Source organism: Anolis sagrei, chromosome X (assembly GCF_037176765.1).
Source record: "Anolis sagrei isolate rAnoSag1 chromosome X, rAnoSag1.mat, whole genome shotgun sequence".
NCBI classification, from domain to species: domain Eukaryota; kingdom Metazoa; phylum Chordata; class Lepidosauria; order Squamata; family Dactyloidae; genus Anolis; species Anolis sagrei.
In genome coordinates, this window is record NC_090034.1 from 24,406,504 (window position 1) to 24,424,783 (window position 18,280).

Here is an 18,280-nt window from a genome sequence, read left to right on the forward strand (position 1 = left end):
AGGGGAATTCCTGTCATGAAACAATCAGGGCCAGCTAACACCTCCCAACAAAGGATCCCCCTAGACAGAAAGCAGCCAGGCTTTGAAGCTGTAAGGCTATTCAATGCTAATCAAGGTGGCCAATTGCAACAATCCCACCTGCCTCAAACAGACAAGAATTCTTTCTCCCACTCTGGACATTCCCCAGATATATAAACCTCACTTGCCTAGTTTCCAACCGACCTCACAACCTCTGAGGATGCCTGCCATAGATGTGGGCGAAATGTCAGGAGAGAATGTTTCTGGAACATGGCCATACAACCTGGAAAGCTCACAGCAACCCCGTGATTCTGGTCATGAAAGCCTTTGACAACACAAAGAAAATAATTGCTTTTCAAAATACAATGGGAAGGAGGGAGGGGACAAGATCAAGTAACCTAAGGTACTCAACTAGTGGATGCTTCATGTTATAATGTACAAGTTGCAGATTCTCATGCTAGTGCTCATTATTGGCATTGTGATTTCTTTTCGTCCACAGCAGCTGGTGTTTGCTTCAATCTGACTTCTCAGAGAGACATTATGCTATTGATTGCCTATTGCATTCCAATACACACACACACACAATTTCCTGGTGTAATTATACAGTATTGGAAATTCCACTCTTGGAAGGGTTTATATAAAACTCCTGATTGGACCAAAATCATTTAGGTCTCTCCTATATCATTATGATTAACATACTTCACAACTATTTATTTTCTGTGTGCCACCATGTTTTACCCATGACAGCTGCGACCCAGATATTTTTGTACTGTTAATTATAAAGACTTTTCAACAACATATAACAAACTGCATAGCCGGAGGGGGGAAAAACCCCATGAAATAAGGACATTTAAAGCTGTGTACAACAAAGAAGAACAGCATGTGCAAAACCTTCAAATGTGTGGATGGTAGAAAATTGTAGATTACTTCTAAAGAAATAGGTGTGTCAAATTGGATTGTCCCAGCTCTGTAATTTATACTCAGGCCAAGCGGCCACTGTCAGGAGACTATATGGTCACAAATACAGGCAGACAAATAAAAGTGGAACAATAGGAGAAGGTCTGAACACAGAATGTGAAATTCACTGTATGTAATGGTTTGAAACAAAATGTTTACAAGAAAGAGGATTTTCAGGGGGTACCTGATACCAGAGAAGCTGTTAGAAATGTGAGAAAAATGTTGGAACATTTTACTGCATGTCATGGTCTTGTAAAAATGCCCAGAAATATTGGACTCCACACATAATGCTTGAAGATATTGTAAAGGTTAAAATTAAAATGAAACGTGAACTGTATTTTGTTGGGGATGCTAGATGACCAATTAGGGGGAAAAACATGGAAGGTTACTAATACAGTACATATGATTACATAGACTCATCTATGTCCAGGGATGAAAAGAACCAGATATACTGACACAAGAAATATAGGTTGCTTACCTGTAAACGTATTTCTTCGAGTGTCAGTCTGTGAAATTAGCACATGATGGGTTTTCCTGCGCATATGCAGTGATTTCGGAACATTCTAGGTGAAAAGAATTTTGACGGAAGCCCTGCCCATCCTCCCAAGAGTATATAAGCATCAAGGCGGGGCTTTGCCTCAGTTCCTTGCCGCCAGACAGCAAGCAGGAGAGAGGCATGACATAAGAGGGGAGGGCAGGCGGGGATGTGTGAATTTCACAGACACTCGAAGAAATACGTTTACAGGTAAGCAACCTATATTTCTTCTTCGTGTAGTCTGTGAAATACACACATGATTGGTGACTAGGAAGCTACCAACCTGGAGGTGGGTCATGCCACACATGAGAAGAGAACAGCTCTGCCGAAGGCCGCATTTCTCTTGGCAAGGATGTCGAGCTTGTAGTGAGTTGCAAACATGAAAGTTGTCCATGTTGCCACCTTGCAAATGTCTTGAATGGAGACCTCTCGGAGGAAGGCTTGAGAAGTTGAGAGAGATCTCGTAGAGTGAGCATGGAGGGTAGACGGTGGGTCTTTACCCACTAGTTGATAGGCCAGGCGAATTATGGATATTATCCAGGATGAAAGTCTTTGAGACGATATTTGGAGGCTAAGGGCATTCTTCCTATATTTGAGGAAGAGTCTTGGTGACTTTCTGTAGGAGGCCGTCCTGGATATGTAAAAGGAGAGGGCCCTTTTTACATCTAGAAAATAGAGTGCAAGTTCAAGGGGTGAGGAGGGTTTGGGAAAAAAGGCAGGTAAGGTGATGTCTTGAGACATATGGAAGTTGGAGACAAATTTGGGTAGAAAGGTAACATTGGTACAGAGGACAACCATGTCCTCGTGGAACCTAATGAAGGAGGGATCTGCATGGAGTGCGGTGAGTTCACTGGCTCTTCTCACGGAAGTGACAGCTACGAGAAATGCTGTTTTCCAGGAGAGATGGGAAATGTCACAGGAAGACATGGGTTCAAAAGGAGGCTTTGAGAGATGAGATAAGACAAGCTCAAGGCTCCATGATGGGGGGGAGGCGGAGAAACTGGTGGGTGAATGTTTTTGTAACTAGGGGGACTAGGAAAAGAGACGGTAGGACTGATTTTCTCCTATACCAGGAGAGTGCTGCGAGGTAGCGCTTGATGGAGGATAAGGAGAAACTTTGTGAGGAAAGGTATACTAGAAAGTCCAGAACCATGGGGATTGGGGCTGAGAGAGGGTTACAGCCTAGGGATTCGGTGAAGTTTTTAAATTTAGACCATTTGTAGGTGTCGGATTTTTTTTGTAGAAATTTTCTGGGCTGCTAGGATTATTAAGCATGCAGTGTCAGAAAGGTGGGCTATGGTCTGATCCTCCACACCGTCAGGTGAAGAGTTGGAAGGTCTGGGTGTTGGATCAGGCCGTTTTGTAGAGCGAGGAGGTCTGGAGCGGACCGAAGGTGGAGGAAGGGGTTCGCCACTGCTCGAAGGAGAGGGGCGAACCATGGTTGTCTGGGCCACCATGGGGCTATCAGGATGCAATTGGCCCTTTTGGAGATGACCTTCGCTACTACTCTGGAAAGTAGTGGAAGAGTTGGAAAAATGTATAGGAGACTGGGGGTCCATTGAAAAAGGAAGGCATCTCCTAGACAGCCTGGGGATGTGCAAGGGTGGAGTCTCACGCAGAAGTAGGGGCAATGGGTGTTTTCTGGGGACACAAACATGTCCACTTGTGAACGGCCCCAGTGGCGGACTAGAAATTTGAATTCTCTGGGGTGGAGGTGCCACTCGTGGCTGGTGATTGGTGTCCTGCTTAGTGAGTCTGCTGGCATGTTGTGTTTTCCAGGGAGATGGATTGCAATCAGGAAGGTATTCCTCTGTATGCACCACTCCCAGATTTGGGTTGAGAGAGAAAGGAGGGTTAGGGAGTGAGTTCCTCCCTGTTTGTTGAGGTAGAATTTCACCGACATGTTATCTGTGACCACCTGAACCGTGCGGTTGGAGACAAGATTGGAAAAGGCTCGAAGAGCTTTCCCTACCGTCAACAGATCGAGTGCATTGATGTGGTGTTGTTGTACTGAATGAGACCAGCAGCAGCTGATTGTCAGGTTTTGGAGATGTGCTCCCTGGCCAAGGGAGGATGGGTGAGGTGGTGTAAATGGGAGACCTGAGCACACATTGGACCTCTTTGTCCACCATAAGAGGGAGTGGAGAACAGATGGGGGAGGGTGGAGGATCATGGTTTGACTGTTGTGAAGCGGGTTGAATGCGGTGAGGAACCATGATTGAAGGGGGCGGAGATGGAGGCGGGCAAAGGGGGTGAAATTGGTGGTAGAGGCCATATGGCCAAGGATGGACTGGATAGCCCAAACAGAGGAAGTGGTCTTGTGAGCGGAGATTGACGATGGCTTGTCGGAGGTTGGAAACGGGTCATCTGGCAGGTATGCCCACTGGGATGTAGAGTCTATTATGGCACCTATGAAGTGGATGTACTGTGATAGTATCAGATGGGATTTCTTGTGGTGTACGAGCCCGAGGTCCTGCAGGAGAGATAAAGTGTAAGAAATGTCAGAAAGGAGTTGGGAGTGAGAATCTGAACAGAGGACCAATCGTCTATGTAAGGAAAGATGTTAACACCACGTTGGCAGAGGTGGGCTACAACAACAGCCATACATTTGGTGAAGACCCTGGGTGCAGTGGAAAGGACAAAGGGTAAGACATTAAAAGAGAAAACATAATAATCTAGTGCAAACCAGATATCTACGGTAAGTTTCTCAGACTGAAATGTGGAAATAGGCATCTTTAAGATCCACAGTGGCAAGCCAAGCTCCACCCTTAATAAAGAGGAGGATGGTGGTGAGTGTGACTATGCGAAATTTGCATGGTCTGATAAAATTATTGACACTTTGGAAGTCTAAGATGGGGCACTGGCCTCCATCTCTCTTATCCACCAGAAAATAGAGGGGGGGGGGAGAGCAGGTATGTGCTTGGTGAGGAAGTACTGGGGAGATAGCTCCTTTTTGTAGGATTGAATGGATTTCCTCCCAAAGTGTTGGGGAGGATTGAGTGAGTAGGACCCATCCTAGAGGAGGGGGAGAGTCAAATTCAATGGCATAGCCCCTGCGAACTATGTCAAGGACCCAGTTGTCGTTAGTTATAGATTGCCAGACCGATAGGAGTCTATCGAGGTAAGTAGTCAGAGGAGTCATAGCATATGAGGTAAGTGGAATGTGAGAAACGGAGGGGGGGATGGTGGAGGGTTAAAAACGCCACTTTTTGTTATCAGGAGATTTGCAGCCCCGATACTGACCCTTGAAGGGAAGGTGTTGGATGTGGCGGGGTGGGGATGTTGCTTGCTTCTATAGGGTTGAGGGTTGTAACGTCCTCGCTGGTAGTGGGGATAGTGGTAGTAAGGTCCCCATCTTTGGTGGTTTTGGTATGGTTGTTGGTCATATTTGTTGACAGTCTCTTTCATTTTGTTGGAGTGTTCAAGTTGGGAATCAGTTTCTGGATTGAAAAGGCCTGTTACCTCCATAGGTAGATCTTCAATCAAGGTGCGGGCTGAGGGAGAGAGGGTCGACGCCGTAAGCCAGGCATGACCACGTAAAGCCACAGCTCCGGCAATGAGTTTACCGGAGGTGTCCGCCATATTTTTTGAGAGATTTTTTTGAAGTTTGGCTAAGAGGAGCGCCTCTTTGGCAAAGGCCTTGGCCATGGCCTGGTCAGCCAAAGGTAATAATTCAATGTAAGGAGTTATGTTGTTTCAGAGGAAAGTCTGGTATACGTTCATGTAAACACCATAGTGTGCCATGTGAGCAAATAAGCAAGCTGAGGAATAAAACTTTTTTGCCATGGCGTCAAGTTTCTTTCCTTCTTTGTCAGAAGGGGAAGATTGGTTTCTCTGTACAGGCTTTGGTTGGGCGTCGGTTATTACTGAATTCGCCTTTGGGAGTTTAGCGAGCCAGGGGGCTGACGTAAGGTCAATATGATAAAGGTTTTCTGCTCACTTTGGAGTTGCAGGGACCAGAGCTGGGGATATGCCTGTTGTCTTTAAAATTTGTAAGAGGTAAGGCAAGGAGGGCAACACAGTGGAGATGGGATGTTGCTGTTCTGAAGAAGAGAAACATGGGTCTTGAACCACATTAGTGGGTTGGGGGGTTAAAAGGTTCAGTGCTTTAGAAAGTCTGATGAGCAGGGCAGAAAAGTTCTTGAACTCTTCTGCTTGAAGGGGATCAGGGTCAGATTCAGGTTGACGTGCAGGGATGGGGGGAGAGTCACTAGAGGATTCAAGATCCACAGTTTCATTATCAGCCTGAATATCTTGTTGAGGGGTAGAAGGATTAGGGTGTGGTGCCGCCTGGTGGGGAGAGGGAGGAGGTTCGGGTGGAAGGACAGAGACTGCAGCTGTGGGAAGAGGGCGATGGTGATTGGGAGGGTAGGCAGGTGGCTCATAAGGTCTAGTGGGAGGTGGGAATTGAGAAGCTCTATTGGGAGGAGTTGTAGAGGCTCCTGCAGTTCTAGGAAGGAGGCTTGAGGCAAATGCTCTGTTTGGGAGAGCTCAAGGAGTTGCGCCGGAGGTACCGGAGGGGGAGGACTCAAGGGATGATTGCCAGAGAGTTGCTGTCCCTTCTTTTTATTTTGTTTGTCTTTAGCCTTACTCTTATGCATGAGCTGTTTAGATGGCCTTGATTTTTTCTGAGGCTGCTCGTTGGGAGGGGGCGCAACCACCGAGGGGTTTTTCTCTGTATTCAGAGAGGAGGGCCCCAGTCGCTCTCCAGAGGAGAAGGTGGTGGTTGGGAGAGGGAGTGCGCGGCTTGGCGCATATCCTCAGGTGCCAGCGCTTGTTCGTAGAGGAGCACTTTTAAGCGGGAATCCATGCTCTTTTGTGCTCGGGAGGTGAACGCCCAGTAAATTTCACAAGCTGAGTGGTTGTGGGATTCCCCAAGGCACAGAAGGCACTTAGTGTGTCTATCGGCTTCTGGGAGGTTAGCTCCGCAGGCCGAGCATTTTTTAAAAGATAAGGTAGCCATAAATCAAGCCTGTTCGTAGTCTGTTCCGTGGTCAGGGTTGGAGAGTATGTAGAATCGTCAGGCAGTCCAAGAGTCAGAAGGAGAAGGTGAGTAAATAGCAAATAGAGAGGAGAAGTCCGAAATTCTGCTGCTGTCGCGTGGAAAGAAGAACTGAGGCGAAGCCCCGCCTTCAAGCTTATATACTCTTGGGAGGATGGGAGGGGCTTCCGCCAAAATTCTTTTCACCTAGAATGTTCCGAAATCACTGCGCATGCACAGGAAAACCCATCATGTGCATATTTCACAGACTACACGAAGAAGAATATTAGCTGATGAAAATGTGTGAATTAGCGGAGATGAACAAATTGACCGTGTTGATTAAGGAAAAATCCTTGACTAAATCCATGAAAGACTGGAATATATATGTTACCTTTATACAGCAAAGGTGGAAACTATCTTCAACTATTGGTTTCCTGACATAAATGTGTGGTATTAAAAATAGAAAGGTAGAAATGAAATGATACTTAAAAGGACTCATTAATAAATTAAAACCAACAGGCAACGAATGGGAGGCTTATAGATAAGTTCAGTAAGTGTTTGTTTAGAATTATTAATGTGTATAAGTTAATAATAATAATAATAATAATAATAATAATTTGGTCATGTCAGGAGCGACTTGAGAAATTGCAAGTCGCTTCTGGTGTGAGAGAATTGGCCGTCTGCAAGGACGTTGGCCGGGGATGTCCGGACGTTTTGACGTTTTATCATCCTTGTGGGAGGCTTCTCTCATGTGCCTACATAAGGAGCTGGAGCTGATAGAGGGAGCTCATCCACACTTTCCCCAGATTCGAACCTGCGACCTATCGGTCTTCAGTCCTGCTGCCACAAGGGTTTAACCCACTGCGCCACCGGGGGCTCCATAATAACACACTTTATTTATATTCTGCTCTACCTCCCCGAGGGAACTCAGAGCAAATTACAACATACAAAGTTAGACAAACATTAAATATCATAATACAGTGGAATAACAATGACATACAAATATACAGAATAAAGGTAAAGGCTTCCCCTTTCATCTCTGGCTTTCTGGAGGAAGTGCTCAACTCTGGCCATGGGGAGGTGCTCTTATTCCATTTCCAAGACAAGGAGCCTGCTGTCCATAGACACTTCCTGGTTGTGTTGCCGACATGGCTGCATGGGCACTTTTATTACCTTCCTGCCAAAGTGATACTTATCTACTCACATTTGCATGTTTTCGAACTGCGAGATTGACAGGAGCTAGGGCTAACAGCAGGAGCTCACCCTGACCTGCAGCTTCAAACTGCCAACCTTTAGGTCAGCAGGTTCAACAGTGCAACAGTGCAATGGTTCAACCTGTTGTACCACCTTATTATAATACAACTTATTATATTATATTATAAATCTTATTATAATATAACTTGTATTATAGATGTGTTAGTTACTTTTTATATTACAAAAATTGTTTTTTGGTAGTTTTCATTTTATTTTGTGATGTTGTATTTTAGAAGTATGTTTTTTTCTTTGTTTGTATGTTTGAATAAAATCATTTACAAAGAAAGGAGAGAATAAGGAGAAATAGAATGGTTTCCCAACGGCAACAGGATCAAAGCTGCATTATATCACTGTATCTATTTAATATGTACACTGAACATATTATATGCAAAACAATACTATACTAAGAATGAGGCATGGAATTTGGAGGAAGGAAGATCAAAAATGTTAAGGTATGCAGATAATACTATACTAATGGAAGGAAACAGCAAATGACTATTAAGAAAGGTCAAAAGGAAAGAGAAAAATCAAGGTTAAAGCTGAACATTAAGAAAACAAACATAATGACCACAGATGATTTACCTAACTTTAAAGTAGATAGCAAAGACACTAAAAAGGTTAAGGATTTTCCACACTTTGACTCAGTCATCAATCAGAATGGAGACTGGAGTAAAAAAAAAAAAAAAAACCAGAGGACTAGTATCTACAAGGGCAACAATGAAGGAATGAAATCTTAAAGTGCAAAGGTATACTACTGAATACTGAAGACACGATTGTCCATGCCATGAGTGAATCAAGACCGAAGCCTCCCAAGAAATCAAGATTATTAACTAAAGACGTTTATTCTTTGAACACATCATGGGAAGACATGGGAAGAGCAATAATGCCTAAGAAATTAGAAAGTGGTAGAAAAAGATAAAGACTGCATTACAAGTGGATAGACCCAACCAAGAAAGCCACAGCCCTGAGCTTACAAGGACTGATCAGGGCTGTTGATGATAGGCCTGCTCTCATGCACAGGGCTGCCATAAGTTGAAGTCAACTAGATAAACAATGAAGCAGATAAACCTCTGAAGATGCTTGCCATAGATGCAGGCAAAACGTCAGGAGAAATGCCTCTAGAACATGGCCATATAGCCCGAAAAAACCCACAAGAACTGAATGAAGGAGCAGTCTATGCAATTGTCCTTCTCTCTTAGTGTGATCTGAGTCAATCTGTCACAGCCTGGCAGATGTTCCATGATTGTTGAGATGATAAAAGTAGGGAGAGGAACATCCATGTAGAGTCCTCTGAGCTTGTTGAAAGAAAGGCTGTCCATAAAAGAAACACATAAGTAATATTGAAAATAAACCTTCTGCTCATAGAATCATAGAGTTGGAAGAGACCTCATGGGCCATCTAGTCTAACCCCCTGCCAAGAAGCAGAAAAATTGCATTCAAAGCACCCCCAACAGATGGCCATCCGGCCTATATTTAAAAGCCTCCGAAGAAGGAGTCTCCACCACACTCTGGGGCAGAGAGTTCCACTGCTGAACAGCTCTCACAGTCAGGAAGTTCTTCCTCATGTTCAGATGGAATCTCCTTTCTTGTAGTTTGAAGCCATTGTTCCGCATCCTAGTCTCCAGGGAAGCAGAAAACAAGCTTTCTCCCTCCTTATGACTTCCTCTCACATATTTATACATGGCTATCATGTCTCCTCTCAGCCGTCTCTTCTTCAGGCTAAACATGCCCAGCTCTTCAAGCTGCTCCTCATAGGGCTTGTTCTCCAGACCCTTGATTATTTTAGTCGCCCTCCTCTGGGCACATTCCAGCTTGTCAATATTTCTCTTCAATTGTGGTGCCCAGAATTGGACACAGTATTCCAGATGTGGTCTCACCAAGGCAGAATAGAGGGGTAGCATGACTTCCCTAGATCTATACACTATGCTCCTATTGATGCAGGCCAAAATCCCACTGGCCTTTTTTGCCGCCGCATGACATTGTTGGCTCATGTTTAACTTGTTGTCCACGAGGACTCCAAGATCTTTTTCACACGTACTGCTCTTGAGCCATGCATTGTCCCCCATTCTGTATCTTTGCATTTCGTTTTTTCTGCCTAAGTGGAGTATCTTGCATTTGTCACTGTTGAACTTCATTTTGTTAGTTTTGGCCCATTTCTCTCATCTGTTAAGATCGTTTTGAATTCTGTTCCTGTCTTCTGGAGTATTGGCTATCCCTCCCAATTTGGTGTCATCTGCAAACTTGATGATCATGCTTGTTACATTGTTAACATTTAAACATTTAAAATGTTTAACATTTAAACTTTTAAAAATAATTTGTATGCCAAAAAAGAAGAAGAGAACATCACTGGATTTTGAGTACTGCAGTGTGTTCCACATGGATCTCCCTTTGGATATTGTTAGAAAACATCTATTACTCCAAAATACAATTACAAAGCTGTTAACTGGCCTGGCATTATAATCACATTAGACTCACACTTGCCAAATTGATTAGTTTCCAGTTCTTGTCAATTTAATATGCTGCCCTCCCCCCCCCCCTTATATCCTTTTGTAGCCTATGAATAGAATGCTCATAGGACAATTGGCCTCTAAAAGTCCTTGAGCCTACAATAATATCTTTAAAAGAAGCCCTCTTTCTGATACCCCCAAATTATAAAGTGAGGCTTATGGCTTAGGAAAAGGTCTTCCTGGTGTTAAGCGCCCAAAACTGAAATATGGTCTCCTCAAGAAAATAATGGCATTTGCTCTGATTACAGCTAAGTTCTCTTTCCATTTCCCCGGGTTTTTACGATGTGATCCATTTAATGTCAGCAAATGGGTTTAAAGCTATTCTTTTAAACAGTTGCCATCTTAATGCTTTTATTTTAAGATGTTCCCATTTCAATACATTTTTGCCAGCCTAGGAACTCACTTTGCAGTGCAAGGCACGAATCTCTTAAAAATAAAACCTATACAAAGATGTGTTGGAATCCAAGGTAGACTGGAACCAACCTAAGTTCAATGTCATAAGGAATGAGGTTAACTATTAGGACCTTTGCCAGTGTGTGATAGGGTAGGGAATCTGGAAAGTGGCATAAAGGGTGTGTATGGTATGGATTGGACAGCCAGCCAGTGTTTTCCAATATTTCCCAAGTCTGAGGCAGCCAAACCCTGAATTTTTCTAGAAACAGATGCATTTTATCTCAGATCATATGGCACTGGAACTATCCTGTTACAGCAGAGGAGGTGAATACTTCTTTAACCAACAAGTGCCAGCTTGTTTTGGTTATTTACCTTTTATGAAACTTTAAAATATTTTGCACCTTCACAGTATTAAAAATCCTATATGCTCATGTATAGGTCTAGAAATGTTAGTAAAATTATCAACCCCAAAAAACTGGGTTGACTGACCTATGGGTCAATGTAAACACTACAACTCTTATGTAAAAGGAGCCACCCCCTTTGCTGAATGGCCAAAGGTGAAAGCTTAGTCCATCCTGGGAGAACCTATTCTCTCCAGTATGGTTTGAATACCTGGGAAGGGAAATGGTGGTGACAGCTGCCTCCCTGAGATGACGCTGGCACTTTCCCCTTCGCCATGGAATGATCTTGACTTATGCATGGGTCACATCAAAAACAAAATTTTGGTCCCAAAACCTGTCTTCGGTTTATACATAAGCATATATGGTCATTTGTGTCCCTTAAGTCGTAATAGTAATAGCTCCAGTTCAATCAATTTCTATTCCAAGTTGCAATACAACAAAATGTGACAAAGTCTAAATGTTGTACATACTTCTGCAATATACTATATGAACTTAACATTCACAAGTGCTTTGAATATTTGTTTATCCTCCCTCATTCCCACCCAAACCAATTTGCAACAATTGATCTCAATGTAGATATAAAAACAGATATTGCCTAAAAGTCAACAATACTTCAATGTAGTATAGATTGAGAATGCCTTATCCAAAATGTGGGGTTTTTTTCCCAAATTCTATAATATCAGTATTTTCATATCCATACAAAATGAGATATCTTAGGGATGGGGCCCAAGTCAAAATGGATACTGATTGATGCTTCGGATACACTTGGCCTGAAGGTAATTTTATATTTACTATCTCTCTCTCTCTCTATCCTATCTTTATATTTTAAAATGTGCTTAAAATAGAGTTTGTGTACAATGAACCATCAGAAAGTATATACGTCATTATCTGAGTCACCCATGTGGACAATTTTGGAGTATTTCAAATTTTGGAATTGTACATAAGGGCTGCTCAATCTGCATAAATATCCACATGTTATGCCAGATCTACACTATTCCAAGTAGAAGAGCAATATGGCACAACATAAACCAATGACGAGGTACAGCTTGGAAATGCCCAATATGCAATACACAATATGCAACACAGAATGGCAAACATTGAATATAACAAGCATATTGTTTATCATCATGATTATTTGTCAATTCAATGAAAACCTTATTTAGCCCCATGGTTTTCCAATCAATGTTTCTGGCAAAACATAAAACAGTCTCTAATGACTTTTCTCACTGGTCCATCCAAGATGTTTAATAGTTGTGAGATTTTGGCAACAAAGTCGGGCTTATCTGGAAGATGTGATCCAAAAACTATTAATATTTGTCTTACATTCTTAGCAACTGCACACAAAAGCCAGTGTTTGGGGAAATAACTACACATTGAAATTTATCCAGTTGTAAATGTACGCAATAAACTATATTCAGAGCAATTCAAGCTGGAACTCTCCCTAGAAGCCAAGCTGAGACTGTCATACTCTGGTCACATTGCAAAATGTGACTCATTCTAAAATATTGTAATAATTGACAAGTTAAAAGCAGAAGGAAAAGATGAAAACTACAGATGGATAGACTTGATCCAGGAAGCCACAGCCCAGTGTTTGCAAGACCAAAGCAGGGCTATTAATGATAGGGCGACTTGAACTTATCTCCTTTGTTGTCTTGCCATAAGTCAAAGTCAACTGGATAAAATCAATAACAATGAAAAGAAATGAGAAACTCTCTGGAGAAACCTTTTGGGAAAATCGGAATCTTTTAGAAAGGCACGAGCCAGTTAGAGATTGTAACCTTTCTAAAATATTTGTAACCTTTCTAAAATATGATCTTCCTGAGAAAAGTTAAAACCTCCCTCGAGTCAACTTTCTCCTTAGTGGTAAATATCTACTAGCATTCATGCAAGGCAATTGGGTTTCTCAGCTGTTAGACTGATATGCCTAGATATCTCTTTGAGGTGTCAGGAACAAAGATATGCCAATGCCCAAAAAACAGCAGTTTCAGAAGTGTTCTTTTCAGTTTCCCTAAAACATCTACTCTCCCTTAAAACATATTGCTTTAAATCATGCTCTCAAGAGACCAAAATAAGTAGACTTCTTTAAAAGTAACATATCTGGTTTACTCAAAAACTTCATGTATTCAGCATACAGGTATATTTCTTATCAATCCAGTTACATATAGGTTAAAAGTGGGTTCTCTGTGCAAATAACACAGGACATCTTTCTTATAATTAACAGTCCAAAGTCTAAAGCATCTTTCTGTTCTGAGAGTCTAATAGAGTCTGTATAGTCTGGAAGTCTAAAGGAGTCTCTAAAGCAGTGGTTCTCAATCTGTGGGTCCCCAGGTGTTTGGCCTACAACTCCCAGAAATCCCAGCTCGTTTATCAGGGATTTCTGGGAGTTGAAAGCCAAAACATCTGGGGACCCACAGGTTGGGAACCACTGCTCTAAAGCATTCTGTTTCTACTGACTTCTAAAATGGAGTCTGAGATCTGAACAGTCCCAGATCTTGTCACATGGTATGCAGCCCCTCCCACAACACAGAGTTAAGGAAAAATGCGTACAATACACATATACATATACAATCCAGGAGGCAATCTGAATTACATACATAACAAATAACTAGTATAGGAAGCTTGTAGAAGGTTGCTATTTCCAACAAAAAATGTGGACATGAAAGGCTACAGCAATAAAAGGGGAAGAAAGTCCCAGCCCTACTAAAAATGTAAACTGATTGCAGCCCACTAAATAGTACTGCAGTTCTTTAGTAGGTCTCCTCACCACTACTTCTTTTGAATTCCAAAGCAAAACAGGTTTTTAAAAATCTCAGTTCTTCTCTGTTTGTGCTTACAAGAAAACCAAATTAGATGCTAAAACTTGAAACACATTAACGTTCTGTTTCTAACAGAGTTATTTCAACCTTTGAAACAAGGTAAGATTAAAAACGCAATTAAATACTAGCGAGATTTGGAAGCTATTTACCAACTTTCACAAAACCTGTATTCTCTGACTTTACTTATTTCCATTCTTACCTCAACCAGTTTTCTTTCATATGAGTTCGCTAGCTCTTCGTTATTCTCTGCTTGTTTTTGCTCTGGGATGGTAAATTCACTCTCTGTGTTCCAAAGACTGGTCAAGACTGAAAGCAAAACAATGTACAAATGCTTATTTTACACTAGAAATTAATACAGCAAAATAGAAATGTTTAGACTCACTCACATATCCTTAAATTGAAGAAACCATTTTAACTAGCTGCAATACCAAAATTAAAACAATAAATAGAACTTTTTAGCATTCTAGAAGAACATCTGTGTTTTTAGATCAGAAGATGAGGGTTGCAATCCCACCTTCTCGTGAACTTCACTCAGGGGCTTTAGGTCAAAACGTAAAGTACAATAAAGGTGAAGTTTCCTCAGCCTTATAATACTAGTATGTCTTATAATTAGGAAGCTTTCACTTTTGAGTCTGACAATTCCAAAGAAAGAAGTTAAAAGACATTTTTGTAAATGTAAGACTGGATGAGCTACTCATACATTTCCTCAAGAGGTAGCAACTCAGCAATGTCTGAAGGTGGATGGTGCAATATAATCAGTGAATCAAAGCCATCCTGAAAATCCTATCACACAATCTACATTAAGTTGTACAAAGCCGCTTTAACATAGGCCAGAAATGCATTGAAACCAGCATACAAAGATATAAGCAGTTTGTTCTCAGCAAGTATTACGCCACACTTGTTGCAAGCAACAAGTTAAAAAATAACTTTTAGCAGAAACAAGGGAAGGGATTTTATTCACAGCTAAGAAAAAATATTAAACATATTGAATTGTAAATTTATCTCCAAATGCTGATGTTAAACCAAGGTAAGGAGCTCTTTTTAAATGTCACGAAAAATGGATTTCAGCAATTAGACAGCGGGAGGAAGCAGGTGGCATGTCAATCTTACAGCCCAGACAGTTGTACTATTTGTGGAATTCGCTTGTGTTTGGCTCAAGATACTCCACATTCCTCCGCTGACAGCCATCTCAGCCCAGCCAGGGATAAATTATCTGCTGGGGCCAAAAAAAGAATTACCTACAAGGTTGGCACCAATCTGCTAGTAGAAAATACATTAAAATGGGTCAGCTCCAACACTCTCCCCAGCTTCGGAATAGTTATCCTAATAGGCATATTATTGCTGGAGGCAAATACCACTAGGAACTGTCAACATAAACACAAAAATTACAGCTGTATGCCCATCCTTAGGAGATAAACTCTTGGTAACTGAATGCCAAATTTGGACAATTCTTCTTTTAACTGATGCAGGTAAGAGTTCATGGCTTAAGGGAAAACATCTGTTGCAAGCATAAAATCCCAGATGTGATACCAATATCTCCAAACAAAGAAGAAGGGTGACAGTGCACTTCAATATCCAACAACAGTGAGACTGGAACATTTTTTCTCTCTATTTTCCACTTCAGTGTTTCAGACAGGTTTTTGGGGGTGAACAAGGAATGCAAAGGGAACCAACGAGCACTTTTAGAAGAATCAGAATATAGGAAAAGTAGCCCCTGCAGGGTAGGAAACAACTTTACCCAAGGCACAGGAGAATCCTTGCCTATCAATGTTGACAGTATTGGGCTCAACAGTCAAATGTCTATGTTATTAAAGTAGTGGTTCCCAAGCTTTGGTCCTCCATGTGTTTTGAACCTCAGCTTCCACAATTCCAAATAGCTGATAAGATGGCTGGTATTTGGTGGAGTTGAAGTCCAAAACACACAAAGGACCAAAGCTTGGGAAGTACTGTATTAAAGGGAAGCTTTCTCTTTTTTGTTTGTGGATAGGCGCTGCATAGACTTAGCATTCCAAGTTAATCTAAAATTTCATAACAAGCAGACCAAAAATAGTTCCAAGGAAAGATCAAATGTGTAACACAGGCCTACATCCAACGGACAGTCTCAAGCTAACCAAAATCCACAGGTTTCACAGAAGTGTTGCATTGCTATTTAGCAACCAAATCCATGGTTCTACTCTAGATGGGAGCAGAATTGGATTTAGGCCATGAACACCAATACACCATCACTACTGTAAAGAAATGGCATGCTCGTGACAAAATACACAACTAAAGGGTTCTGGAAAGATGGTCTCCCGACTTCTCTTGAAAGACCTCCATTCAAGATGAGCCCACAACTTTCTGAAAAAGTGCTAATTTTAACAGTTGAAACCCTAAACAGATCAACTAAGGGACCATCTTTCTTGTTCTGATTTTGTCTCATTCCTAAAACCTTGAAGAGAAGCGCTGTCGAGAACAGCATCACCTATGGAGGACTAATTTCTTATGGGAAAGCAGAGTGAAGAAGAGTGATATATAGCATCTATACTGCTGCTGTATCTTAGTGCCCTATGTTTTGATATATGTATTATTTTTGTTGTATATATTTTATGTTGACATGTTTTGATTGTGTTGTAGCTTGCCTCAAGCCATTAGGAGAGGTAGGTAGCAAATAATTTGTTGTTAGTTATAGGTTCTGTATCTCAAAAAGTAGAGCTGAGTGGGGAAAACTGGTGCCATTGTTTGAATCAGCAGGTCAAACATACCCAAGAAACAGGGCTAACATCTGAAGCACCAAAATGTGTGGTGGTGACCAGTGTTATCTCTCTCTCTCTCTCTGCCTACCTACATACCATATCTATCTACCATCTATGCTATCCTATCCTATCTATCTACCTATACATCCATCCGCTCACCCACCCATATATCTACCCACCCACATATCTAGCTACAATATCTATCTACCCATCCATCCATCCATCCATCCATATTTTATCTATTGTATACACTGCTTTTCTCCCTGCATGGAGTCCAAGGTAATTTAGAAAACTAAACCATTTGTGTATTCATATACCAAAGTCAAATATTCTATTGGAGTTCTTGGTGATCAAAGGGGAAGATGGGTCATGCAGCCCAGCACCTTCTTTAAAGCAACTTTCAATCACATTTGTCAGAATACAGTTATTTCCTTGCATAAGCCACTATTAAACAAAACATCCTTTGGAATATACGTATTATAAGACATCGAGATGTCAAATGTATTCTTAGCCTCAGTGATGGAAATGCACCCCACAGCAGATGAAAGGAAACCAGAAGGCATAGAACAGAACCATTCATTTTTAGAAGCTTTGCTGCCACTCTCACAGCCGCCCCCTTTTTTCTTCTGTTAAACCTGACCATCCCACTCAGTTTCTATTCTTATCCTTCCCTGATTTACATAACTGTAGCACAGCAGCATACAGCCAGCTGATGTTACCCTTCCCCTTTCAAATAATTACGCAAGTCACAAAATCAGTATCTTATTAATAACTTGAAAAATACTAACTTTATTTTTATACCCCGCCACCATCTCCCCGAAGGGACTCGGGGTGACTTACAAGTGGGACCAAGCCCAAAACATACAACAAAATTCACCAACAAAACAAAAATGCAGTCTAAAGCATAATAATATAGGACAGTCAATTATAACACAATCAAAACAGCAGGCATAAAACAGCATTAAAACTATATTGAATCAATTCAGCAACCAGTGACCAGGAACATAATGGAAATTAATGATATCCCATATTAAACGCAGTCCTAAAAGATAGGTTTTAATGTAATTTAATATATTGGAGGGGAAGTCAAATGTAATAAAGAACGTAATCCAAGTCAGAGGTAAAGCCATATTAAGTCACTAAGGTCAGAGTTGTCAACTATGGTCAGGGACCACTAGTAGTCCAAACATTTTGGTCAAGTGGCCCACAGAAAACTCTAAGTAAAGGTAAAAGTTTCTCTTGTCATTAAGTCTAGTCGTATCCGACTCTAGGGGGTGATGCTCATCATCATTTCTAAGCCGAAGAGCCAGCGTTGTCTGTAGACACCTCCAAGGTCATGTGGCTGGCATGACTGCATGAAGCACTGCTACCTTCCCGCAGAAGCAGTACCTATTGATCTACTCACACTTGCATGTTTTCGAATTGCTAGGTTGGCAGAAGCTGAGGCTAACAGCAGGAGCTCACCCCGCTCCCTGGATTCGAATCGCCAACCTTTTGGTCAGCAAGTTCAGCAGCTCGGTGGTTTAATGCGCTGTGCCACCAGGGGGCCCTTCAGAAAGCTTTAGCACAGTGGAAAACAGTTGTATGATTTCAAAGTGCAGGGAGACATGCAGGTAGCTTACCTGTAACTGCGTTTCCTCGAGTGATAATCTGTGAAATTCGCACATAATGGGTTTTGTTCTGTGC

The 18,280-nt window shown here is 41.7% G+C and overlaps 1 protein-coding gene across 3 annotated transcripts in view; it reads right to left on the reverse strand.

The window, feature by feature from the left end:
* Positions 1 to 18,280, reverse strand: part of SNX29 (sorting nexin 29) — a 114,554-nt gene that overhangs the window by 41,409 nt on the left and 54,865 nt on the right. For all 3 annotated transcript variants that reach the window (XM_060786343.2, XM_060786342.2, XM_060786344.2), the window contains one exon: positions 14,062 to 14,168. In XM_060786343.2, coding sequence (XP_060642326.2) covers positions 14,062 to 14,168 — 107 coding nt within the window. The remainder of the gene's footprint in view (positions 1 to 14,061; positions 14,169 to 18,280) is intronic.